Source organism: Sinocyclocheilus anshuiensis, unplaced genomic scaffold (genome assembly GCF_001515605.1).
Source record: "Sinocyclocheilus anshuiensis isolate Anshui unplaced genomic scaffold, SAMN03320099.WGS_v1.1 scaffold690, whole genome shotgun sequence".
Lineage (NCBI taxonomy): Eukaryota > Metazoa > Chordata > Actinopteri > Cypriniformes > Cyprinidae > Sinocyclocheilus > Sinocyclocheilus anshuiensis.
Window position 1 is genome coordinate 1,619,406 of NW_015547715.1, and position 27,646 is coordinate 1,647,051.

General features: G+C 35.7%; 1 protein-coding gene across 3 annotated transcripts in view; it reads right to left on the reverse strand.

The window, feature by feature from the left end:
- LOC107704170 (membrane-associated phosphatidylinositol transfer protein 2-like) overlaps positions 1–27,646 on the reverse strand; it is a 75,736-nt gene that overhangs the window by 35,296 nt on the left and 12,794 nt on the right. Inside the window, exons 1-2 of one of the 3 annotated variants that reach the window (XM_016507045.1) lie at positions 15,975–16,046; positions 10,358–10,551 (exon numbers count right to left, since the gene is read on the reverse strand). In XM_016507045.1, the coding sequence (XP_016362531.1) occupies positions 10,358–10,435 (78 nt within the window). In that variant the 5' untranslated portion in view covers positions 10,436–10,551; positions 15,975–16,046. Of the gene's footprint in view, positions 1–10,357; positions 10,552–12,100; positions 12,275–15,974; positions 16,047–27,646 lie in introns of those variants that run through there. The other 2 variants (XM_016507046.1, XM_016507047.1) reach the window with 2 other exon arrangements.

Genomic DNA, 27,646 nt, shown 5'->3' on the forward strand with positions numbered 1-27,646 from the left:
CTGCTCTACAGAAGGCAAGTGTTGTCATTCAGCTCAAGTCAGTTCAATGTTGATTCGATTCAGCTGAATGAGTGTCAATGTTGCAAAGTTAGTGTCATTATCAAATTTGTTTCAATTCTGTTCAATAATTGTGTCAATGTTGCAAAATTCATCAATTATGAAACTAATTAAATTCAGCCATAAGTAGCTCTACAGAAGACAATAGTGTTGTTATTCAGCTCAATTCTAATTCAGTTCAGTTGAATGAGTGTCAATGCTGCAAAACCTATCAATTATGAAACAAATTAAATTAATCTATTAACAGCTCTACAGAAGGCAAAAGTGGCATTATTCAGTTTAAGTCAGTTCAATGTTGATTCATTTCAGCTGAATAACAGTGTCAGTGTTGCAAAGTTAGTGTCATTATCCAGTTCAATTTAATTCAACATTGCAAAGGTAATTAATTATGAAACAAGTTCAAATCGGCAATATAAAAAGCTCTACAGAAGAGAAGTGTCGTTATTCAACTCAATTCAGTTCAAATTTGTTGTTTCAATTCAGTTCAATAACTGGGTCAGTGTTGCAAAATCTATCAATTCGGAAACAAATTCAATTTATCTATAAACTGCCCTACAGAAGGCAAAAGTGTCATTATTCAGCTCAAGTAAGTTCAATGTTGATTCGATTCAGTTGAATGAGTGTCAATGTTGAAAAGTTAGTTTCGTCGTCCATTTTAGATTCAAATTTGTTATTTCAATTCAGTTCAATAACTGTATCAGTGCTGCAAAGTTCATCAATTCTGAAACTAGTTCAAATGAGCTATAAACGGCTCAACAGAAGACAATAGTGTCATTATTCAGCTCAATTCCATTTAAATTTGCTGTTTCAATTCAATTCAATAACAGTGTCAATGCTGCAAAATCTATAAACTATTAAACAAATTCAATTCAGCTATAAACAGTTCTACAAAAGGCAACAGTGTCATTATTCCATTCAAGTCAATTCAATGTTGTTTCAATTCAGTTCAATAATTGTCAATGTTGCAAAGTTAATCAATTATGAAATAAGCTAAATTCAGCTATAAACAGCACTACAGAAGACAATAGTGTTATTATTCAGATGAATTCAGTTAAAATTTGATTCAATTCAGTTCAATAGCTGTGTCAATGTTGCAAAGTTCATCAATTCTGAAACACAATTAAATTCAGCTATAAACAGCTCTGCAGAAGACAACTGTCATTATTCCATTCAATGCTGATTTGATTCAGTTGAATAGCAGTGTCAATGTTACAAAGTAACTATCATTATCCAGCTCAATCCAGTTCAAGCTCTGTTCTCATCCAATAGTGTCAGTGCAGTTAAATCCATAATATTACGCTGGGAGCTTAAAACCTCCTTAGGAAACTCAATGTTAATGGAAGGTGACAGTTTATCCCAAAAGAGAATTGACTCCAACCCAAGAGAAGTCAACTACATGCTCAGCGCTACTGGTGCTGGCCAATCAAAAAAAGCCACACCTTCAGCTTTGTCGGTAAGATAAGCCAAGACTCAGTGTGACTGCCAGCAGGCAGAACCGTAAAAAATAGGGTACAATCTTGGCACGGCTCCTGAGCTGTGAATTCTGGGAGAAGGCCCACTGTGCCAGTCAGGGTGGCACATGCCATCGTATCTGCCTTGCTTAAGAAGGTCACACAAAGATAGTTGGAAGCATCCGGTGGCTAATTGCACACCAACTTACTTATGAAGCCATCAGGGACACGTTTGGCCCACTTAGGTCCACTATGGGATTGCCTAAACGGGGAAGCAGGGTGCCTACCCTTAAATTTGTGTCCCAGGCCGTGAATGCGAACGTAGGATTCAGAACACAGTGTCAAACATCAACATTAATTCTGTACAGGATTTTTTACATTTCTATTTTCAACTAACTGACATTGATGTAGGTGTAATTATGTAACTGTTATGCGTCCTCTATGCTTAAATAAAAGACGGATGATGACAGGCCAGTGAAGCTGGCACACTGACAGGGCAAATGGCCACACAGATCCCATCAGCCGTGACTCTGTATTAGCAAGATGATAGTGGGGTGATTAAAAGCTGACAACGCTTGCCTAATACCTTCATTAAGGTGAGGTTTGTTTCAGAGACGGAGAAGAAAGTTATAGCGTTTTCATTTCATCTGAGTGCTCTCATGAGACAACCGCATGGCCACTGAATTCCAGCAATTTCTAAAGATGGAAAACATTGAAATGATATTACTGCTGAAGCTGCTAGTATTTCTTTATAACCTAACTGGCAGATCTTCACTGGTGTAATATATATTTTTTTCAATAATATTTTTTATAATAATGTATATGTATATTTTTTATTTATATTAAAATTATAAATTTCTTTTATCAGTTTATTTAGGATTTTTGTTGAACGATAGATAGAACAAATGAACAAACGATAGATAAACAGATATACAACGATAGATAGATAGATGCATTACCTGTGTTACAAAATGTCTTTTCATTACAATTTAGTGACAATTCCTCTTCCTTTCATTTCAATTCCTATTCAACTTCCTGTGTAATGTGGCAAATTCAATTCAAATTAAGCCAATTCTTCAATTCTGAATTTTGCACATGTGTGACTGGCAGGGGACATGAGGTGGCTTTTATAATTTGTGCCAAATGGTCTCGCCCCCGAGACGCCTCAGAAACGATCACTCTTGGCCTCTCAGATTCAGGGGTTTCTAATGCGTCTTCAATCACCGGATACGTGGTGAGTAATACATTTCCATTTTAAAAGCACAGGCCTTCGCCAGCAAGGGAATAGCAGTTGTGCCTCTCTCAATGTCAGACCGCTGCTTCTCTCTCTCTCTCTCTCTCTCTGCAACGCTACCGTCAAACTCGCAGAATGCACTTTCAGGACTGATGTCAGACCAACACATTCCACAGAAATGCGTGTGAAGCAGGAGCCCGTTGGAGGCGATCTGTGGGTCTGGAGCTCACATGTGCTGAGCAGGAAGAAACGGGCCGATCACGTCCTCTTGTTAGAGAGGTGAGCTGTCAGCAGCTGGAGGTGGCAGGTGGGACAGACAGACGAATGGCAGGCAGGAGAGGGAACAGGCGACAGAAGCGCTGGGCTGCGGTATCTGTTTTTGCTCATCCTCCCAGCGTTGAGTCGCCAGCCCTTCATTATGGCGCTGACAGATGACATCAGGCCCCGCACCCGCTACAATCAATCCCTCGCACACACACCTTAGAGAAGAGTCTCGATACCCTAAGGCTGTGCAGTAGAATCATAATGTGATGTTTCTCTACAATTTCGCGTTGTTACTTTAGAGCGGCTCTTTTCAACAGGTTTTGCTTCAGGACCCACGTTTTTACATTAAATATTAAATGGCAACCCATTTAACATCAAAACTGTAAAAGTTTGAAAAAATCAAGCATGACATTTATTAATAGGACTGCACGATCTAGTGGGAAAATATAACTGCAATATTTTTTGATAAAAATTACGATTACGATTTTACGAAAAAGAATTCCAGGTTTGCTGTGCTTGTTTAGGGCTGCACAATTCGGCCAGGATTTCATGATTATATATCAATATAGTTATTATTATTATTACTAAAAAATATATAAAAATTACTAAATAAAAACAAAAAGAAATTTTACGATTGTAATTTTACTGTAAAATAAGTGTTTAAGAAAAATAAGAAAAATAATTTTATTTTACTTTTCAACAGTAAAATTACAATACTAATATTAAATCTGTCTTAAAGGGATAGTTCATCCAAAAATGAAAATTCTGTCATCATTAACAGTTGCTGGTCCCAACTGACTTCCACAATATGGAAAAAAATACTATGGAAGTCAATGAGGACCAGAAACTGTTTGGTAACCAACATTCTTCAAAATATCTTCTTTTATGTTCAACAGAGAGAGAAAAAAAATCATACAGGTTTGGAACAACTTGAGGGTGAGTAAATAATGTCAATTGTCATTTCTGGGTGAACTATCCCTTTAATTTCTTAATTGCACTAAACCATCAAACATTTATTTTGACAGAAAACTGCAGAGTCCTTAAAGCTTCCCTTTTGTTGATAAGGGTTTCTCATTATGAGAAGATGGTTGCCGCATGTTGCACTTACAAAAGCAAGATAAATTGACCCAAACCCAGAACATGGAGCAGAGATGAGTTTGATAATTGCACTAAGCTATATTGCAATTTTGTTGTTCTTGCTTAATCGTGCAGCCCTATTTATTGTTATCATGAACTGCCCAGGTTGAAAAAGCACAGTTGCATTTAGCATTGTTTTTTCCTCTAACCACAACCTTATCAGGACAGACAGTGACCTGTTTTTGGGCCACAACTCACCAGCTGAAGAACCAGTTTTTCAGTGCAATGTGTTTAAATAAACCACCTCACTTTGCACAGTCTACTGTGTGAGATGCTGAACTCGCAAAAGTGAAGCAAACAGCATAAGAGAGAATGATCTCGCTTGTGAAATTCAATTTAGTTATTGTGATGCATGTATTCAATCATCATTTGAGGAATTGGTGATGTCTGTGAAGGATGAGTAACGCATCTAAATTTAATACTTCTATTATTGACTTAGTATTTGCATGTGCAAGAAGACGCAAAAGATAACTTAATCACGCCTAAACTGACAAATACACATAAATATATCAGAATGCCCATCTGAACGTGAACAGCTGGGAGAAAACCAAATGTGTATCAGTATATTAGATCTGTGTATTAGGTCTTAAAGAGACGGTAGCCTAATAAAACATCTGCTGTCAAAAAAATCAAACAAGAAAATAAAAAGAGAAAACCATTCAATGCTCGATAAAATAACTTTTATAGCTTTAACAAGGATTAATCAATATTTAATTTACACAATGAAGACTATGCAGTTATTCAACTTGTGGTTTTTCCCAACACTACTCTTAGACCTAACTGAAAAACTTAAATCACTGTTCATTTCATTTGTATTCTTGTTCTTTTGCATTCATTTATGCTGTTGCTTGTAATGCGTTTATTTGTTCTTAATTTTATTACTGACAGTTACTTGTCTTTATATTAGTTACACTAGTAGTTTTTGCTGTGGAATCTGGAATCAAGAATTGTGATCTAAATTTGTTTTGTGTCAAAATGACCCTATTTATTAGAATACAAGGCAACATGGGTCAAAAACAACCAAAATTAACTTATTTTTAAATAATTTTACAATTAGGACAAGACAAGTAAAAATCGTTAGTGTTGAGCTCCAACTGACTTTCAAATATATTCATATTTGCTTTAAATAAGAAAAGGAAAATTAAATGATTAAAAAATAAATCAAGTAAAAAATTACTTGATTGACTCGAGCCTTGGATGAACTACGATTCTGAACACAATGATCCCTTTTAATGACCCAGTTTGATAGTCTCAGCCCCTCAAATGGTTGAAATAATAGAAATAATTTAGTTGGGATTTATTTCTTATATGAAGGTAGTGCTGATAGTACAAAGGTATGTTGTGCTGAGAAATCATTTTGCTCAGTGTTTATGACGAAATATGAAGGTCCGTAAACTGCTGAGAGGTCATAATAAAGATGGGAAAATGCACGGTTGGCTCCGAGAGCCGTGTTGCGACTACTGTAAGTGATAGAAAGCAGAAAACTGGAGCTAAGTTTTGCATGGCAGGATTCCTGTGCACTCTAGCTAATTACATATTTCACATGGATGACTTTAATTCAAATGAAAAGTGACTAGACCCTATAAGGAGCGTCCACTGAGATTTGCTGCTCTTCAGTTGATTTCTACCACCTGGGATTTCCCTTTAAAATATTCGTCTGTCTTGCCGAAGCCGTGCCAGGCTTAATTTAGTATCTCCGTGGATGAACGGAAAGCAAACGCTGCCCTATATGGACACGGCGGACGGCCAAGATCATGTGAGAGGTTTAACCTCGGCGTGATGCACCTCCGCTGCCCATGTGTGGACAGCAGAAATCATGGGAGTGAAGTCGCCCTGGCAACAGGCCTGCATCATCGTGACCTCTCCCTCCGTCTCCGCTCTCGCGCCGCAAACAAATGACTGCAGCGAGTGCCACGCTCCGGCTGATGTCACGGGTATCCATGGCAACCGGAGCTCAGCTGTGATGCTGCAGAAGAGGGGGTCTGACCGGAGGGGTGAGAAACAGGAGCGCCAGAGAAATGCCGCGGGAAGTGTGATACTGCTGTGACGGAAGCTTCGGAAAGCCACATTCCTGACCATATTCAGAAAATGACCATATTCAATATATATCTCAATATAATTACGTGCTTGCCTTGAAATTCTTATATAGCTGAATCAGCATTTCAACCAAACAATCATTGTTGCCAAATAGATTTAAACGGTTTCATGCAAGAAGTAAAATATTATATCTAGGTAAAAATGAATACAAAGATAAGTAAAACAATTTTCAACAGTTTTTCACTGAACGAAAACAAGAAAGAATAGTATTTAATCATTTTCATTTAAATACAAGAATATATAGTGATATATAAACATATATAAAATATAATAATAAAATATATACAAATATATACATATATTTTTACTAAATAATTTTATATAAATATATAAACGGCAACATTAATCTTCATACATGTTAACTAAAACATTTTTATATAAAATTATAAGCAACAACATTAATCTACATATATTTTAACTAAAACATTTAATATAATATAAAAAATATATAAACAGCAACATTAACATATATATTTTAATAAAACATTTTAAAATAATATAGAAATATTAACAATAATCAACTTATATTTTTTAGTAACATTTATTAATATAATACATAAATATATAAACAGCATCAATCCACATTTATTTTAACTCAAACATTTTAATATATTATTTATAAACAGTAAAATTATTCTACATATATATTATTTAAAACTTTTCAATAAACAATATAAATATGAACAATTATCTACATAAATTTTTAACTAACAATTTTTAATACAATACATAAATATATAAACAGCAATATTAGTCTACATATAGGCTCTATCATTTCAATATAATTTATAAATATCAACAATAATCTACATATATTTTTAACTAACACATTTTAATATATACAGCTATCAACAAAAATCTACAAATATTTTTAACTAACACATTTTAATATAACACATACATTTATAAACAGCAACATTAATCTACATATTTTAATTAAAACATTTTAATATTTGGAAAAAAAAAAAAAAATCCATGAACACTTGAGTGATAATGCAAAGTCTTGAATTAACTCACTTAGACTGATTCACAGAAATTAATTAAACGTAATTTCAAAGTTTTAGAATCAGAAACGCTATTAAAACATTAATAGAAAAAAACATCTTAAATGACAGGCAGTTTCGGAAACTTAATGACCAGACACAAAGTGCACTTAAAATCGCTGCAATATCCATGATGTGGCTTAATTTGATCGCCCCACCCAAGCTTGAACTAATCAATCTAAATCCATAATGCACTGGAAAGCAAACGGATAACACACAGTAGCTTACAAAGTGAAAAACTCTTCTTTGGTGCATCTCACACACACCGAAAAGCACCTCCCGCCATCCACAGCAGAACTAGTTTTGTTTATATTTCCACCAGCGATGAACATCTGTTCACGGTTCCTGACCAGAGTTCTGCTGTGTAACATGAGGCTAATAGAGCGGCGCTCACACAAACACACACACACACTGGTTTAATACTACACCAGCGGGGTCACACTGACGGTGTACAAGCTTGCCAAACCGTGTGCCTGCCCTCCGCACGCTCATTAGGCCAACTCTGCCATGGCATGTCAACAGATGGTGCTTAAAAACAGCAAGAGCTCAGAAAGAACATAAAAAAACAAATAAACAAGTGAAACTAACTTTAACAAGGATACAAATGCTCTATTTAGATGCAGATTCAATGTGTTAATTGGCTTCGAACTTCAATTCTCTGCGCCAAACCGAAACGATTTGGCCATCAGTCATATGGACGCTACTTCGCACTTTCGATGACTCACGCTTTCAGAAATCTGCTAATTAGACAACGTTCCCAAAGGACTTGAAGTCTTATGCGAGTCAACATCGCTTAGGCTCGATTCTGATGTCCACTGACTTAGCACAAGTGCTTAAATTTAGCATGCCTGTTGCAATTGGACAGTAACGTCCTGGTTGTCCTCTCTCTTAATACCCCACTGAAAACAGCAGTGAGAGACAGCTGCGTTGACAGAGCGCTAATTAACCTTATAAGACCATTCAGAGAAAGCCGAGCATGTAGGAGGAAGCTCAGTTAGATCTGTGGCCGTAACCTCACTGTGAGCTCCAACAACGATCTGAGCACTCATTAAATTTCATGCAAACCTCCGCAGACAGACATTTCACTAGATACAGATCTGTAGAACGCTTTCCATCGAGCAGCAACTTTGTGGCAAACAAATGAACTCAAGGGACTCAATTGATTTCAATAGAGTTTGATGCTTACATGTTGCTAAATTATTGCGACATTAATCCATAAAGCATAAGAAATACATAGCATTCACAAATATTGGGTAAACCACCAGGAAAATCTAATTGCACCTTTTCTGATCAAATTGCAATAAAAAAGCTCCAGGTTTGCTGTGCTTGTTTGTAAGGCTGCACAATTTGACCAAAGATTTTGTGATTATTTATTTCTTTAACCAGGATAGCGTCTCTGATATTAAAAATCTCTTTCACAGGAGTGTCATCTACATTTGCACATTGCAGTGGTTCTCTGCCGATGAGCATTAGCATTTCTCCATCAGCTCGCTGCTGGTTTCGGCATCAGCACAATGCGTAAGGTGCTTCCTGCCTCAACAGCACCCACAACCTGTCTCAGGGGATCACGGGCCAAATTTAGTGAAATATTTAGAGCATGCGTTGTGCCCTACCAAAAATAGATGTGAAACACCGTCTTTGTTCTGCAAAACTGCACGTGCATCATATTTGAATGATTCCCACATGCATGTTACTTTCACTGCATTTGACCCAGAGAGTAAAGCATGTTTCAAAAAGGAAACACCAAACAAGCCAGCTGTGAGTCACAGGTTTTTGTATGCTACACGCTTCACTTCGCACAGAAACAACAGAAGAAGTGCATGACGCGCTTAAAAGAACTCCCAAATATGAAACTTCTGCTATTATTATTTCATACTTGTGTTATTCCACACCCACAAGCTGTTATTTTTTCTGGGGAACACAAAAGGAGATTCACACATCTCTTTTCCACACGGACCATATGAACCAAACAGGCTAAAAAAAACACCATAAAAATAACCCAAATGACTCAACATAAGTCCTCTGAAGTTATACATTAGTTTTCCATGAGAAACAGACCACTATTTAAGTCATAGATTGCAAATAAAATATGACACAGATTAGCCATCAGTTTTTTGTGTTTCGTGGTCAAACGTTATTGAAGTCAAAGTTTATATGTAGGGTTCTATGCGATCCCCCCCCCCCCAAAATATGTTTTATTTTTCCCAAATTCCATTTTTTCCTATTTAATTTTTTTGGATTCCATTTTTTCTGTTTTATTTTTTTAGGGCTTCATTTTAAACGGACCCAAAAATGAAAATTCTGTCATCATTTACTCACCCTCCACTTGTTCCAGAGTTTCTCTCTTCTGTTGAGCACAAAAGAAGATATTTTTGAAGGATTTTGGTAACCAAACAGTTAACGGCAGCCATTGACTTCCATAGTATCTTAAAAAATGGAAGTCAATGGCTACCGTCAAGTGTTTGATGACAGAATGATGACATAATGTTAATTTTTGGGTAAAATATCCCTTTAATGGTTAAATTAAATGTTAATACATTAAAACCATGTCTAATTATTTGAAATCATGAAACTTATACAATTTAACAAAATTTGATTTTTAGGGCCCTATTAAATACATTTGATTTATTTTTTCTTAAATTCTGTTTTATTTTTACCAAATTTTTAAATGTTTAATTAAACTTTAATAATCAAACATCTATGAAATGTTTTGTTTTTCAGAAATTCTGTGTTGTGTATTTACATTGTTCTGGTAATTCCTGATATCATAGGGGTCTACCTTATATGACACATCTAAAGTCACAACATTTGATTTGGGATTTGTGATAATTGATATTTATGATAATTGTGAGAATTGAATTTTCATAAATTACTTATTTAAAACCACTGTATGATTTCAAAAGACTTGGAATATAGCTCACAAGGTGTGCAAACTACTTTTATGGAGATTTCTTATCCTTTTTGGAGGTTGACAGACGTGGTCATTAGGAACATTATTGTATGACAAAGTGACGATGAGTAATTAATGACAGAACTTTCGACTGCTTTAATGTAAGATAAAACCATGAGCAAACCTGAATCATGTAGAGTTGAGCGATGCGGTACTCCTCCACACTCATGGGCATGGGGATGCGGTACTCTTTGATCAGCATGTTGGCCGTGGAGCGGGGCTGGGGCTGGAAACGCTCCGCTGGGTCAGGGCAAATCCACCAGGACGGCCCTTAGCTCGAGTGCATCAGAGAGAAGGAGTCCAGCTCATTTCTCAGACCTGGGCAGAAAACAAAGACAGACAGACAAATCAGACTTGAAAATCATCTATGGACGTCCAGAGGAAAGCTTTTGAGATCTGAGGCATGAATACGGACACTCAAACAAATGAATAAATATTGTGTTCCTCCAGTTAAAATATCTAAATAAAGCATCATCATAAACCGCATACATTTAGCAAGACTTGCTTAAATGCTTAAAGAAAAGAAACCTAATTCAAGATATTTGCTCTAAAAACAAGTCCTGATATCTTGTGCAAGTTTGCTTCTTGACTAAATTTATCTTGCTTGAAGGATCCCGAGATATTTTTACAGTAATACTGATACAAAAATACTGATTAAGAAAATTACACCAGATTTTTAAGTTGTTTTTTTTAAGTCATGCTCCGCAAAAACAGCAAAACGGCAGATTTGAGTTTTAGTTTTTAACTCAAGTGTTGCATAATGTGGTTCTCCAGTGAAAATATCTAAACATAATCAATCTTCATCATAAACCGCACAAGATTTGGCTAAATGCCTAAAACAAAAAAAGAGAGAAACTTACTTCAAGATATTTTGCCTGAAAACAACCCCTAATATCATGTGCAAGTTTGCTTCTTAAGCAAATTTATCTTGTTCTGAAGGATTTTGAGATATTTTTACAGGAAAAAAAAAGACAAAAATAATTTTGATTAAGAAAAAGACTAAAGATGTGTTTTTAAAAGATGAATCACTTTTATTAGGTAAAGTGTCTTTAAAAAGCTGAAAAAAAGCTCAAGATGCTGAAATTTTTTTTGAAAAAAATGTTGAAATATGTTGAAAAAATGTTGAAATATGCTGCAATGGTCAAAGTGGTCTCTAGTCTCTTGCACAAATGCATCCATACACAGAAAAAAAGCAATAGATCTAAGAAAGTCCCAGAGATGCATACGGAGAACCAATGAATATATAAATAATAAAATAAAAACAATAATTTAGAGATTTTGTTTCTAACTCAAGTGTTGCATAGATTCTCTGAAAACAAGTCTTAATATCTTTTGCAAGCTTGCTTTTGGAGTAAATGTTTCTTGTTTGAAGGAAGTTGAGATATTTTTACAGGAAAACAAGACAAAACTACTGATTAAGAAAATTACTCCAGATGCATTTTTAAAAGTTGAACTGCTTTTACCAAACAAATTGCTTGAGAAACTAAAAGACTGCACTGAAAAACATGGATATACTGTATATATATATGTGACCCTGGAGCACAAAAGCAGTCTTAAGTCGCTGAGGTATAAACTCCATATACAAAGTAGCATATTCTATATCACTTATTAGAAATAATTACTTAGAAAACATTATTTCTCATTACTTATTGGAAAACACTGGAAAAGCATCTTCAAACTGAAACGCATACAGTATTTAAAAACGGTGTATTTCTCTGTTTACAAAAGTAGCATATTCTATATTGCTTCATAATCACTCACAAAACCCAAAACCAACAGATGTTCTTTATAATCACACAGGCATTGTGTATTCAGACATAGTAGTCTCAAACACATGCAGCACAACCAACTTGCAATTAATAAATACAGTGTTACTGTACGCCAGCAGTGCTGTAATGGAATCCAACTGTCCAGGAATGACATCTATGCAAACGACTTCCAGAAGAAAAAAAAACTAAACAAAACACGAGGGGCCTCGTTTTGACCTTCGGCTGCCGTAAGAAATGTAAATCCACCTGCTGATGACACAGAGGTCCGGCAGACACCGTAACTCTCCTGCGCTTCCACCGGACGCGTCACATGACACAGGCCGCTTAGTGTAAGACGGATTATCCACAGACAACTTACCCAACTCTTCCCTGAGAGGTAAAGCTGAGCACGTGTGTGCAGAAAGGTGAGCTGGTGTAAACACAGACAACACAGGACTCAAAAACAATCACTGGACATCAACCAAGCAACCATCTCAAGGTTCCCAAGACGGGCCATGTTAGGTGCAACAGCTGTTGGCGCTAAAAACAGCATCCGTGATGAACAATATCTAGCTATTACAATAGATTGTCTGGACCCTCGACGAGTCTCTAAAAATAGCAACAATAATCAAAGGGTCACAAAAGGAAAGGTTAGAGACTAAACGAGTGTTTATCACCACTGCTTCATTCCAAGATACTCCAAAGCTTAGGTATTAATATAGGAAATTATAAGCAATAGTTCACCCAACATTGAAAACTGTCATTGTTTTCTCACCCTCATGTTGTTCCAAACCCGTATTTAATTTTTTATTACTAAATAAATAAATGTATATTTTAAATGCTATAAGTGCACTACTGTTCAAATGTTGGAGATGAGTACGATTTTTTTTTAAGTAATTATATTTTAATTCCGTACAGATGCATTAAATTGATGAAAAGTGACAGTAAAAGACATTTATAATGTTGCAAAACATTTCTATTTCAAATATGTTTTCTATTTCTACTTCATAACATGCTGTTCTTTTGAACTTTCTTTTCAAGGAATCCTGAAATAAAAACCAATCAGTTTCCACAAAAATATGAAGCAGCACAACTGTTTTCAACATTGATATTAATAATAAGAAATGTTTCTTGAGCAGCAAATCAGCATATTAGAATGATTTCTGAAGGATCATGTGACACTGAAGACTAGAGTAATGATGCTGAAAATCCAGCTTTGATCACAGGAATAAATTACATTTTTGAAGACAGTTATTTTACATTGCAATAATATTTCACAATATTAACGTTTTTACTGTATTTTTGATCAAATAAATGCAGCCTTGGTATTTAAAAAAAAAAAAAAAAAACATGTATAGTGTACAAATATAGTGTACATTTAGAAATCCAAACATTATAATATACAATATAAAATACACTATATGTAATTTGATAAAGATTACATTAAACAGTTTTAATAAATTATTAGTGTTATGAAATATTAACTTGTAAGGGTAGATGCTGAAGATCTAAATACAGTAAAAAAAGTCACGCAGGTTTGAAATGAATCTAAATTAAGGAAATTAAATACAATAGTTAAGTGTTTTAGAAAGGATTTTCAACGTTAAAACAAAAGGCTAAAATTACTGCATTTGTTCTCTGTTCACTTATAAATATCAGAATAGGGTTTTGTCATTCTTCCACAGGAAAGACAATAAAAGATCACAACTGGACGGAATTATTGAGAGCAGTAATGGTCAGCGCTGGTGAGTCACAGCTGCCACCACTGGTGCATTTTGGTCTTGAACTAGGTCAGGGACTCGGCAGGGCTCCAGACAAAAAAATCGAGTAAAGAGCCACTGGCTCCTATAAGAAAAAAACGTAGGCGCCAAATTATTTTTTAGGTGCCACAGAATAAACGTGTTTTATTTATTTTATTATTATTATCATTTTTTTTTTTACATTTTAACATTTCAATCATACTGTTATGTGTTTATGTCTCATCTTTTCTTGACTTTATCAGCATTTTAATCCATCTTGTAGATGACCTGGGAACTAAGTTTCACTTAAAGTGGGAACTAAATGTCTTTTCCAACTTATATATACAGTCACAAAGAATTGTTCATTACACAGAATCTGTACCAATATCATAGACCATAGCATCACTTGGCCACTGAGTGTAGTTTGGGCTCCTCCTCAATGCATCCTGTAAATGTTGTCATATACTCTTAAAAATAAAGGTACTTCATGATGCCATAGAAGAATCTTTTTTGTCTAAATGGTTTCATAAAGAACCTTTAATATCTGAAGAACCTTTATGTTTCACAAAAGGTTCTGTGAAGAACGTTTTAAGCACCTTTATTTTTAAGAGTGTATGTCTTTCACACTTTCAGTCTGTTTTTCTTAATTAGTAAAACGCAATTTTATAGTAGGAGATGAATCATGTAGACAACAGGTTAAATAAAAATATTAATATGCAATAGCACATAGATATAGCAAAATGCTCCTCTTTAAAGTTCTTTTTCTAGCTGACTGATGAGCTTATGGACACCGAATGGTTATTCTGAGGTAAATGTAAGCCATATTAGTAATGATTATAAACGAGAATTGTTAACGATATTGCCAATATCCACACAGCTGACAGCTTTTCCTGTTGTAGTTTGTTCAAGTTGTGCATGAAATAGACGCTGCTTTTTTCTGCACTTTCACTTCGCACGTCTCCGTCACTTCGATCTCTCTCGCGCTGCACAACTGAGCCGCGTTTAACAGGTGTGCGTCAGCGCTGCTGTGCTGCAGAGACTAGGACTGTTTGAAACTCTTTTTTCCACTAAAACTTTGATGCGCATTCGGAGCATCGCAGCTACTCCTGGCTTGTGGCTAGACCTGAAATATCAGACAAATGCATTAAGACACCATCATGAAGGCCGGAGACGTTCTGCTGCATGCCAGACACTACAATACCGACACAGCTGCTCCTTGAACAGACGTCTACCTAGTCTTCAAAAGACATTACAGATGAAAACTTCACTCCCACTGAAACCAGTCCGTCCTGATGCCACAGCGCTGCCATCAACTGTCGTGGCGTTTTACAACAAAACGCAAGCGCTATGGGATTTGTTTGTGTCAGACGTGTCGCGAAACACTGACATATGTACCTACTGAGAGGGATTTCAGCGCATTATCTTTCTATTTCTCACCAGCTGGTTAAAATGATGCCGTACTATGAGCATGTGTTGCCAAAATAAACACAATTCTCTAGAACCACATCAGATGCAATTTTCCATAATTATGTTTAGGAAGGTTTCTAAAAATTCCTCCCGTTGGCAAGTTTCTACAGTGCCTATAAGAGAACAGTTCCCTACTGAGAACGCTTTCCCAGGACCTGTGTGCCCAAACAAACGGACACCACAACCCCATATCTTTTTTAAACACATCTCAGACACAGAATGCAAAATACGGGAGCATGCGAGTGATTTAAAGAGTGCAATAGCATTTAATAATGTGTTAATTAGATAAGAAATGGAAAAAGTAATTGCTTGTTTGTGTCAAGTGTCCACATGGTAATAAGGCATATCATCATTTCAATGTGTCGCATTTCAACAGACATTTGACACTTATAGAACCTGCTTTGTATGTAAATATAAAAATATGAGGAAATGCTGGCTGAGCTGACATTATCTGTAATGTACAGCCCTACAAAACATCACCGTTAACTATTTCCTTCTTGAAATTAAGATTTTTCCTCACCTCAACCTCCATCTTAATACATCAAGGCGTGTATCAGTTTAACTGCGAGGTGAGGTGAGGCTATTTGGGTCTTGAAATGCCCAAATCACAGCCGAGACGTGCATGTGAAAATACTGTGGGATTGATGAGCAGTCCATTAGAGACTCGGATCAAAAACAGGGAAACACAGCATGCAGCACTGTCCCCTCCAAAAAACACCTGTTTACCAGTTGCGTCGAGTACCAGGTGCCGAGATTCAAGACGTTTATCCAAGCATAGACGTTTTACCTGTTAGATGGCGCTTATCATGCTGTCTATCCAACTGATCCGATCAATGGACAGAAAGCAGGCGGTCCACGTCTCATTCCCAAACACAAGCATTCTAGCATCCTGCCACCATTGCTGTGCTGTTTTATGTTCTGGTATGAATGAAGACGTCATCAAACGCTGCCAGTTAAATCATCGGGAAAATATGAAGGGGGGGGGAAAAAAATCTCTTTTTTTTTTATCTCCTCCTCACTTGCAACCTTTTTCCGCTGCCGTTTCGCCTGTATCCACCTCTTGTGAGGTTATAAAGCTCTGTTGCCATGGAAATGCAAAAGGCTGTTACGGGATTGGCTGGGGTTGGTGTGATGAAGGCGGCCCTCTCGTGAATGGTCCCGCCCCCTCCTGCTTGCATTCACTCTCCCAGACTGACTGATAGCTATTCGATTCAGTCAGGGGAGAGGAGAGGAACATTTGTAGCTTAATATGAGCGCAGGTCTGTCAATAAGCATTACGCAGCATCAATGGAATAAAAGAAAATTAATGAGAAAAAAAATTAACAGGGAGGGGTCACTGAAAATGGTATAATGACATCAACCTCATAAATAGACTCAAGCCTGCAGACTTCTTCTGCCATTCCTGCACTGATTTTGGAGGGAAATATACGGAGTTCTAAGGAACAAATTTAAACATGGTGAGGTAAAATACTTAAAACATCTATTGCATTCATGTATTGATTTTGGAGGGAAATCTGCAGAATTCAGTGGAGTAAATTTAAAAAATGCTTATGTAAATATTAAAAACATCATTGCATTCCTGTACTGATTATGGAGAGAAATCCATGAAATTCTGTGAAATAAATCTAAATATGGTAAGGTAAAAATATTTAACACAATCACATTTCCTGCACTGATTTTGGAGGGAAGTCTGTGAAATTCTAAGGAATAAATGTAAACACAGTGAGGTAAATATTTAAAACATGTATTGAATTCCTGCACTGATTTTGGAGAGAAATCTGTGTAGCAAATTTAAACACGCTGAGGTAAACATTTAAAACACTGCAGAGTACTACACTAATTTGTAACTGAAAGCATAATTAAATTAGGCAAAATATTTATAAACACTGTTGACGAATTACAGCTCTTCCATTTTTGTGGAATTCTGCAGGCACTGATCCCGACCTGCCAGTAACTTATGTACTTCAATGCTTATATTCAATTATTATTTAAACTTGCAATGCAACATAGACTATGGCATCATTCCAATTTGCCTACTATTCATCCTAAATAGTATGAACGTATACATGCTTTTTGAGCTAACATTACCCATAAATAATAATTAGCGACCAATCAAGATGGATTTTTAATGGCAAACATCAATATCTAGATAGGAGGCAGTGAACTTTAGTGAATTTTAAAGACAATTTTACATGCATCTAAATGTGCCATAATTAAATAATCTAGGCTATATCTGCATTATATCGCCATCCTGCACTCTAAATATCAGAATCAGCCATTGAAAAACCCTTACTGGTCGACAACTACCCACAATCCCTTGCACAACAGAAGTATGCCGGTTAACTTTTGACATGTCCAGAACAGAAAAATTATGAGGAATGTGAGCTAAAGCTGCCACAGCTGTACTGTCTTACAACACTTAGAATGTACTATCTTACTAGTAAAGTACATTCTTCTATTGCGCAGTAAAAGAATGTGAATTGTAACGCAACCAAAGATAAAAAAATATGTAAAAAGTGATCTTATCATGTTTTTTCCTCCCATATTTTCCACTAGGAAAAATATATACCACATATAGCTAATATTAATTGCAAAAGATATCTGGACATCTGCCATCTGTCTGGTTTGCTCTCAAGAACAGTGTGTTCTTGTGTTTAATCTAACTACAGACATTAATGGCCACTTTGATTTACGTTTAAAAAAAGCTTCAACTTGCAAATACACAGTTTCTCAGCTCTCTCAGCTAGTTCTATTATTAATCTTTCAAAAATGACTTTCAAATTATTATTTGTATGTACCAAAAAATAACACGTTCCGTGAAGGTGTATTGCACTGGAAATACTTACATAATCATGTGTGGTACCGCAATTCACTTCAATGAAAACTATCAGTGATGAATATTAGCTCACTGATGCCACACCACGGTTCCCGGAAACACATCAACCTCTCAGATTAATAGACTTAAACAGTGCTAATGTGAGGTCTGCCCGTAGATTAGATATGTATGACATTTCATACTGCGCTGCCTTAAGCTCTGCAGGGACGCTAAGAGCTCTTTATTGATTTCTTTAAGGTTGGCGTCCAGCACAATTGGGCATCTCGATGCGGTGTACAATTTCGACAACACATCAGGTTAGTTATTCAGCACAGCACTTCCAGACGTCCGATTTCATACTAAATGCCTACAGGAGGGAAATTGAAAACAATGCTCATTTTATCTGGCATTAAACTATTAAACACTGTTTATTTGAGTAATTATTTGGAATCTCTTGAAGTAATTGTTACATGCCATTATTTTAATTGTTTCATATTTTAAGTTTTCTTTCATATTTGCACTACGGTTCCAAATTTTGGTGTCTTTTAAGAAATTAATACTGTTTTTTCATCAAGGATGCATTAAATTGATCAAAAGTGACAAAGACTTTTATAATGTCACAAAATTCAAATAAATGCTGTTCTTTTGAACTTTCTATTCATCAAAGAAAGAATTAATCACGGTTTCCACAGAAATCTGAAACAGCACAACTGTTTTCAACACTGATGATAATCCGAAATGTTTCTTGAGCATCAAATCAGCATATTAGAATGATTTCTGAAGGATCATGTGACACTGAAGACTGGAGTAATGATGCTCTGCATTACAGGAATAAATTACATTTTACAATATATTCAATTAGAAAACAGTTATTTTAAATTGTTAAAATATTTTATGCTTTTACTGTATTTCTGACCAAACTTTTGAAGCTTTAAAAGAAACAAGTGTGTACTATTAAAATTAGTATTCTGCCTCTAAAGATTTCACTCGCATGGCTATCGTGAGAACCACACTTAAAACCTTCAAAGATGTGGTGTGCATATCTCAGTATGTGTTATTCAAAAACAGGAAGTACAATGGGGACTTTGGGTATGTTTGACATTTCACATCCTTCTAGCTGACTTGACGACATAACCTGTTGTGTTCAGCACCAAATGCCACTGATCCGTTATCCCGCCATCAGCAGGTTTCTGTTAACAGACCCGTCTATCTAGCAACTGCAATTTGTTAAATTTAATTGATCTGAAGTCCTCTGGCGTCTCAACGCAGCCGACATAACCCAGACGCAGGAGTCTGACACTCGCTGGCTCTGAACGCACACGACCCACGTCACTGGTCCAGCGTAACTGCTGAACACAACAAAATAAAACAGAATTTTTAATACAACGCTAAATCTCTGAGCACACAATGGTGACAAAGGACTTCCTTCTGTTTTCTTTGCTTTGGATGCGTTGTGTAACAGAACAAAGAACAGGGGAGTATTTTGAATATTACAACTGTTGGCTATTGAGATAAAGAGATTAAAGAGAGGTTATTTGCTATGGGCATCGCTGGCATGAGAATGCCAACACCATTATCCCATTTCTGAGGGTGTCAAAGGCTAAAGCTAATTCTTTAAAGTCAAATAATTAGCTGTGGAAGACTGTAACAAACCTTTAACCTGAAGCAACTTCATAATGCACTGAAAAATGTTGGTGCAGGATTTACTTTGAAACCATTTTCACTCTGAAACCGCTGGTAAAAATGTGCTTTACAAATAATTACAAAGAGATGGCAAATAATACATTGAAGTAAACATGAGATTAAAAGAAAAACAGACTGAAAAAAATATATGTAGAAAGACTCAAAAGTATTTTCCTGTAAAAAATACTACAACTTTGAAAAACTACAGGTGACAAGACATCTAAAGACCAAAATATCACAGAAACTGGAGGTAAAACACTCAGAAAACCCTAGCAACCATGTTAAAAATAGTCAGAATACCTTAGCAACCACAAAGCAACGCCCTGACAATCAGCCACATGTAGCATTGAGCTATATGGACTCAAGAAGCATCACTAACATTTTCTATATAAAACATAAAAATAGTTTATATTTAAATTATCTTTTTAAAAAATCAATCACAAAATAGTATTTTTTCATAACTTTGTAAGCATGCTTATGTAAAGTACAAAACTTTGGCAATGTGCTATTTGGAATGAGGAAGCATCACTAACATTTTCTATTAGGGCTGGGTTTTGACACAAATTTCACGATACGATTCGATTAGATTCTCATTCACAAGCTTGCGATTCGATTCGATTACCAATTAGATTCGATTCGATTCAATATTGATTATTTTGGATACATATCAGGTACAGTACATGCCAAATTTTCTCAAGGGAAAAAAAAATCTCTCAACGAATGCATTAAAATATACATGAAAGTCAGTTGGTACTACATTACTACAATATTGAAGGTTAAAACTGACTGATTTGTAGGCTAATATACAACTGCTAAAATTACACTTAATTAAGTTTTTAACATAATAAAGTTACAATCAGCTACATAATATCACGTGCGCCTCGCGCTGCTGCTTTTATTGAACTGAGGCGCGCCGCGCTACAGCGATTTGTCACTCCACATTAAACAGTGCCAAAACGGCATTTATTGTTTAAATAACATAATAAAGTTACAATCAGCTACATAATAATATTTCTACTTCAATTCGTTTTTTGAAATATAAACATTTAAATGGTGGCTGTCAAAAACTTGATGATCGATTAAAATAGAGATATCGATATTTTTTACCCAGCCCTATTTTCTATACAAAATGTATGAAAATCTAGTTTATATTTAAAATATGTAAAAAAAAAGAAAAAAAAAGAAAAAAGAAAAAGTAAATAAATACACTTTTTTTAAAAATCATAATTTTTTAACGGTTAATTAAATGAGAAAAAAAGATAATACCATTGTTTTAACTGGTAAATATTATACTTTAAAATGATAATATTAAATATTTTCTTCACATTTTTTTTTCAAAACTTTCATTTTCATAAATATTGTCTTTAATATTTACACTGCTGTTCAGAAGTTTGAAGTCAGTATTTTTTTTTTTAAGAAATTAATACTTTTTTTCGGCAAGGACACATTAAATGGATTAAAAGTGACAGTAAAGACTTCTTTATTGTTACAAAAAAATCCATTTCAAATAAACACGTTCTACTCATCAAAACATTTAAAAATCTAGTTCATATTTAAAATATCTAAATTTATTTATTCATTTTTTATTTCTTAACAGTTACTTAAATAAGAAATAATGACAGCCACATTCCATTGTTTGAATTGGTTAATATTTTACTTTGAATTGGTAATATTAAATATTTTCTTCTCAAAAATTGTATTTTATTTTTTCATAACTTTGCAAAGTATGCCTATGTGAAGTACAATACTTCGACATGAAGTCACCAGTACTTTGGCATTATGCTATTTGGAATCAAGGAGCATCACTAAGTATCTATTTAATATTTAAAATAAAAAAATATTTTTTAAAAATGATGACTTCGTAAAATCTGCCTTTGTAAAATACAATACTTTGACATAAAAATATAATGTGCATCACTTTCAAAACTGAATAACGGAAAATCCATTCCAATGTGCTTCCCTCTTATACTAATCGCACTCACGGATGACGTGCTTCGCTTCCTACGACGTTTTTCCGAAAACACCATAAAATTCTTATCAGAACATCCGAAGTCTCTTCTGCTTCAGATAAATTAGAGGCAAATAAGTCGGAGACAATGCGCCGCTACACAAGACACATGAATAAATGGAGGAAGAGGGAAGCGCAAACAAACCCTTGACGTGAGGGGCGGATGATGAGAAAAGGCAGTTTTTATTTATAGAGCGGCCCAGCTGATAGTGGCTCGCCTCCGTGCTCTCTCGTTTCTTTAAATTATTGTAATAAATCACTCACCTCACGGGGATTTGAGCTCAGATAATCGTCAGCCACTCATCTCATGCTGAGCCTCTACTCTGAGCTATTAAAAAGCCTTTTTAGGGGCCGGTTGTGGGAAAAATGGAACCTATTGAGAAAAGAGCTTCCGCTGGAGTCTGAGATGCTACGTCGCTGGTGTTGGCGGAGCACATTAAGGGGGCTCGGGGTATAATGCATGAGTTTCATAAGGTGGATACCTGATGCGACTGCTGATATGCTGTTGGGTAATGGGGAGGAACAAATAACGTGACTAGGAGGGAAAATGCAAAAGCACCGTGACATACAAATGCGACCAAACACACGTGAGCCAAAGAAAATCTCCCAATCTCATTCTCAAGTCAAATCATTATAGGGATTATTATATGCAAATATGATGCATGTAAGTTGAGAACATGTCATTTTAAACCTGTTTCCTTCCTATGCTATAATACTACGTACAAAATGTATCAATGGCAACTTCTCCTCAACCCTCTCATTCCCCTTCTGTGTTGCTTTGCATTTCAAATACCTACTGAAATAACAAATGCAAATCTATAAAAACTCACAATAAAATGCAAATCGCTTCACAAGTGAGCAACACGGCTCAACAGGATGATGAAAGGGCCGATGGCGTAAGCGGGTCGCTGTGTGCAGTGGTGGGAAAATTCCACTGGCCCTTGTACTTTATCAGACACGAACTTGGAGAGGAACTTTGCTGAACCACAGAAGCCAAAAAGCCTCAACACAGACACCAATGAAAACTTAAGACACCAGCTAGTTCTTTCCTGGTAATGATGAAAACCATAAATGGAAATACTGCAGTTTTGATGCAACATGCCAGTTTTTAACGTTAAGCTGTGTATAAATATTCAAAAGACATGGTGAGTATGAAACATCAGTGTGTAGAACAGAACGACTTGGGCTTGCATCGATTTTTATGTGAAATTAGCATAGCTTGAGAAATCGATCACACTGTTGAATACTGCATCAGGTGTTTGATATTGAGTATCATTTTACAGCAAGGAGATTAAACAGAAACCTCACAAGAAAACAAAATACACAGATCTACAAACTCCTGCGCATTCGATTGTTTAAAACGATGCTGGAAATATTGAATATCGAGACTGTGGATCAGAATTAGTTGTCTAAGAGAGAAACAAACATGGCATCTACTAAAAAGACTAGATATCTCAATATTTATATTTATAAATCATCGAATCAGAGTTCTGAATCATTAAAACCGAGAGCTTGACATAATTAATGAAGTAACTAACTTGCTACTTAAACATTTTAATACATTGGTCAAAGACGAGGCGATTTTTGTGTCCGCATCAAATAAAATGTATAAAAGTGATTTCATATACATAGAAAGCCTATTAAATCCAAGTAAAGTGACTACTTTAATGTTTCTATAACTTTTGTGAAAATATAATGTCAAAATATGGGTGAAATAACGTTCCACCATCATTCAGCATAACATACTGTATATTTATGTAAAAATGAAACAACATACTTACATTGACCTGTGCTAATTTAAATAAAAACTTCTTGCTGACAACTGGGTAAAAACTAGTGGTTTGAAGGATAGTGGCAAAGTTTGGTAAAGATTTAAAATGACAATTAATTAGTTTTGGGGGAAAGCACTATGATCCTAAATAGAGTCTTTTAATGTCATCTAATGATTCTGGTTCTAGATATGCCTGAAAATATTTTAGGTATATGAACTACTGTTACACTGAATGACATTTTAGTGAGTATACTGTAAATCATGGTAAAAAATGTCATTATTTTTTGCTCAGAAAAAAATAAATAAAATGAAACAGGACACATTCTAATGTACAGAACAAAACTACATTTTATTTAACTTAAAAATGTATTAAACTTTAGTTGCTTTGATGCTTGAAAACCCCTTTTCGTCTTTGACCCACAAAAAAAATGTCAGTGAATTTTGTGAACTTTTTAATCAGTCAATCTTTTGAAAAATAAAAACAAAAAATCGCGCGAATATGAACGTGGTTTTGCGCAACTCGTCAGTGAACAACGGCTCTGTGTAGTTAATGCTGCTCAATGTGAAAGCCCGCAGGTGATGGAGATTTACCGCTGATTACAGAACCGTCTTTACTGACAAGATGCGCATTAAATATCGCATGCGATTTATCGTGCAGCCCTAATTCAAATCATGAAACAAACAATTTAACATCAATTTATCAAAAGTTTAACAAAAATGACATGTTTGGGGCCCTATGAAATGTTTTATTTTTTCCAACCTTATGTTTTATTGTTACCAAATTCTGTGTTTTAACATGTCTAATTATTTGAAAGCATAAAAACACGTTTCATTTATTCTTACAATAGCCTAATGATTTTCTTGCTGCGAAATTCTGTGTAGTGTATTTACATTATTTAAGGCATAACGAATTAATGAAAAAATATATATATTTTTGGAAAATAAAGGGGATTTAATATTACAATTAAAACATTGTGTCTGCTCCATTCATTAACACATAGACACGCAGAATTCAAATTTAAATAGTCGTTTTGCGGCTTAATATTTACAAATACTAGTGGGAGTGTACTCACTTGTGTGTACGCATCGGAGTGGAACTCCGCTGTGCACGATACAGAGCGCGCGACCATGTAATATAGACAGAAATGACATGCCGTCATGTAAATAAGATAAATAACATAAAGCTATTTAGCTTGTTTAATAAAAGAACAAGGTATAGACCTGTTCTATAGGAAAAGTAACTTTAAATGACTTCTGTTGTGATCTGGCGCTATAGAGAAAATAAAATTAACTTGACCTTCAAGGGGGGCGGGGCCACCCCCCTAATATAATGGCAGGGAAAACACTGATAAGCAATACATTTGTTACAGTATTTATTAACCTTTTTTAACATCAGTTAATAAAAAAACTGTTCATTGTTAGTTCATGTTAACACAGGTCTATTAAAGGGGTCATATGATGCGATTTCAATTTTTCTTTGGAGTGTTACAAGCTCTTGGTGCATAAAGACGATCGACATGGTTTTATGTTTACGCCGTGCGGTGCGATGCAGTATAAGTCATTATAATCCGTAATTATTTCCCCACTGGATGCAACAAATGCCTCGTTTGTAATGGGTTTTCATGTTTTTGAATCGCCGCTCCGGCCGGACAGGGCATCACAGTATAGTAAGGGGCGTAACATTTCAGTCACACGCTTGAGGTATTCGGCCAATCACAATGCACTGAATAGCTGGCCAAACAGAGCAAACCTCGCTTTTCAGACAGATGAGCTTTGTAAAAATAGACGCTTTTCAGAAAGGCGGGGCATAGAGGAGAAACAATAATGTACAGTATGTGGGAAATAATGTGTTTTTTTAACTTTAAACCGCATAAACACATTTTATTACACCAAATACACAAAATAATGTTCTCTTTAGCAACATCATATGACCCCTTTAAATAATATCAACAGATACAACTTTTGATTTTAATAATGCATTACTAAATGTTGAAATTAACATTAACTAAGATTATTTAATGCTTTAAAAGTATTTTTCATTGTTAATGTTATTTAATGTTAACAAAAAACTTACTGTAAATGGCTTCCAATCATTACAAATTCATCACAATTATATTTAATAGGCCTACATATCATCTATCCCAGCAACTACCATAACATCTTTTCACCAGTCACTACTCTAAGTTCAGAGGCGACGGCATCAATCAAAGTGGGCGTGGCCTCAGAGCGCCACACACGGCCCAATACCATTAGCGTCTGGACGGGCTCCAAGCACAAAAAGTGAAAAATACAGTTGCTTCTCGCAGCATTAATGGCACGCCGCTCGGAGTCGCAATGACACAATCCCCACCCCCAACCCCAGGCCCATTTGTTACCAAGATTAGGCATCTATTAAGACCAACTGGTCATTTCCTGATTGCATTCATTAATAATGGTGTTCTGCTTTGTGAAGAATGACTATTGCCCACACACAAACCAAAACCTGAAGAACTGATGTCACAAAAGAGGTTGCAGCAGGTAGGTCCATACTAACAGAGTGGTCCTTTCAGTGTATTGCCTTTCCGAGTCTATTACTGTAAGTGGGGCGGACAAACACTATTAAAATTTCAAAGGACAGTGACGTTTGGCTATGCCGTCACAAGCGGCATGAGCGCAATAACACTTGGGGATAGTACTATGCAACTTTTCCATTTGTGAAATTGGGACGAGGTCAGCGGATGGATCATTTCAGCACATGTACAGAGGCTTCTGATGGTGTCAGCCAACGTGTTTGAAGGGATAGTTCACCCTATAATGAAATTCATTCAATATTTGCTCACCATCATGTCAATCCAAACCCATTTGAGTATCTTCATCTATTGCTTTCATATACAAGACCAGTTGGTGACCATGTCTCTCAAAGCTCCAAAACTATTTAAAAAATACAAAAGTTCATATGGCATGTAGGCTACACCATATTCAAAGACATATGATAGCTTAGTATGAGAAACAGACCAAAATAAAGTAATTATTTGCTCCATATTTGAATGGATCAATATTAGCATTGAGAGCTGCAGAATTTAAGTCAGTAATGACAAACATTTCCAGTCTGTTCATCACAAAAAACGTGACTTTAGAAGACTTAAAAGATAACGCGCTAGAAACACAGTGCTCTTTTTTGGAGCCTGACAGAGACGGTCACTATTGACTACTATCAGTATAGTGTTAATTTTGTCAGCTATTTTCAATTTTAGTCTTAGTCTTAGTCCTGTGTTAAAATGTCCTTGTTAGTTTTTATCATATTTAGTCAACCTTATCCTATTTAGTTTTAGTCGAGTTTTAGGGTGCTTTCACACCTGGCCTGTTGTTTCGGAACCTGGCGCGTTTCCCCCCTTAGCTTGGTTCGTTTGGGCATATGTGAACACGGCAATCGCGCTCGGATCCGCGCCAAAACAATCGGTCTGAGATCGCCTGAACGAGGTGGTCTCGGCTCGATTGAAAACGAACTCTGGAGCGGTTCGGTTGTAGTGAGAAAGCAATCCGAGCTAATGGACCAACGAACCAGGCTATATCACAATGTATAATGGGGTAATTATGTAAGTTCCGTGAAAAACATTAGCTTTGTTGTTTTGCTAATACTTCAAAATTAAACTGTGAATGCCTGTGGGTGAGTACGTCTTTGCCATTAAAAATAAAAAAGCGCACTTTTTCATTTTATAATGCCGTCTTAATGCTCTTCTTCCTAGTAGGTGCATTTTAAAAATGTTTTCCCGATGAATCCTGGACTCCTGCTCAAAATGATGAATTAATATAAGGACAGCTAAAAAAAAAAAAATAAAAAAAAAAGAACTGTTGTCGTTCCATCCTGACGGATGACAGCCGTGACAGCTAAGTGGAATCCTGGAAAATAAACCGTGGAACTTTGACCAATGAGACAACAGTTTACTCGTGCGTGACTTGTATTAAAGCAGCAATATGTAACTTTTTCTGTGTTCAAAATTTGCAAAATGTATATAATGAGCGAGTACATCATGAATTCATCTTCCAAACCTCGTTTTTGTCTTATTCCGAATCACTACGGTACACTTATAATAAGTACTTATATTTGGACTATTGTAGCCTGGTCGGGTCGTCACCGCTGCAGAGTAACACATACCTGCGTGAATCGCCATAGACATAAACTTAGAGAAGTAGCTCCGGTTG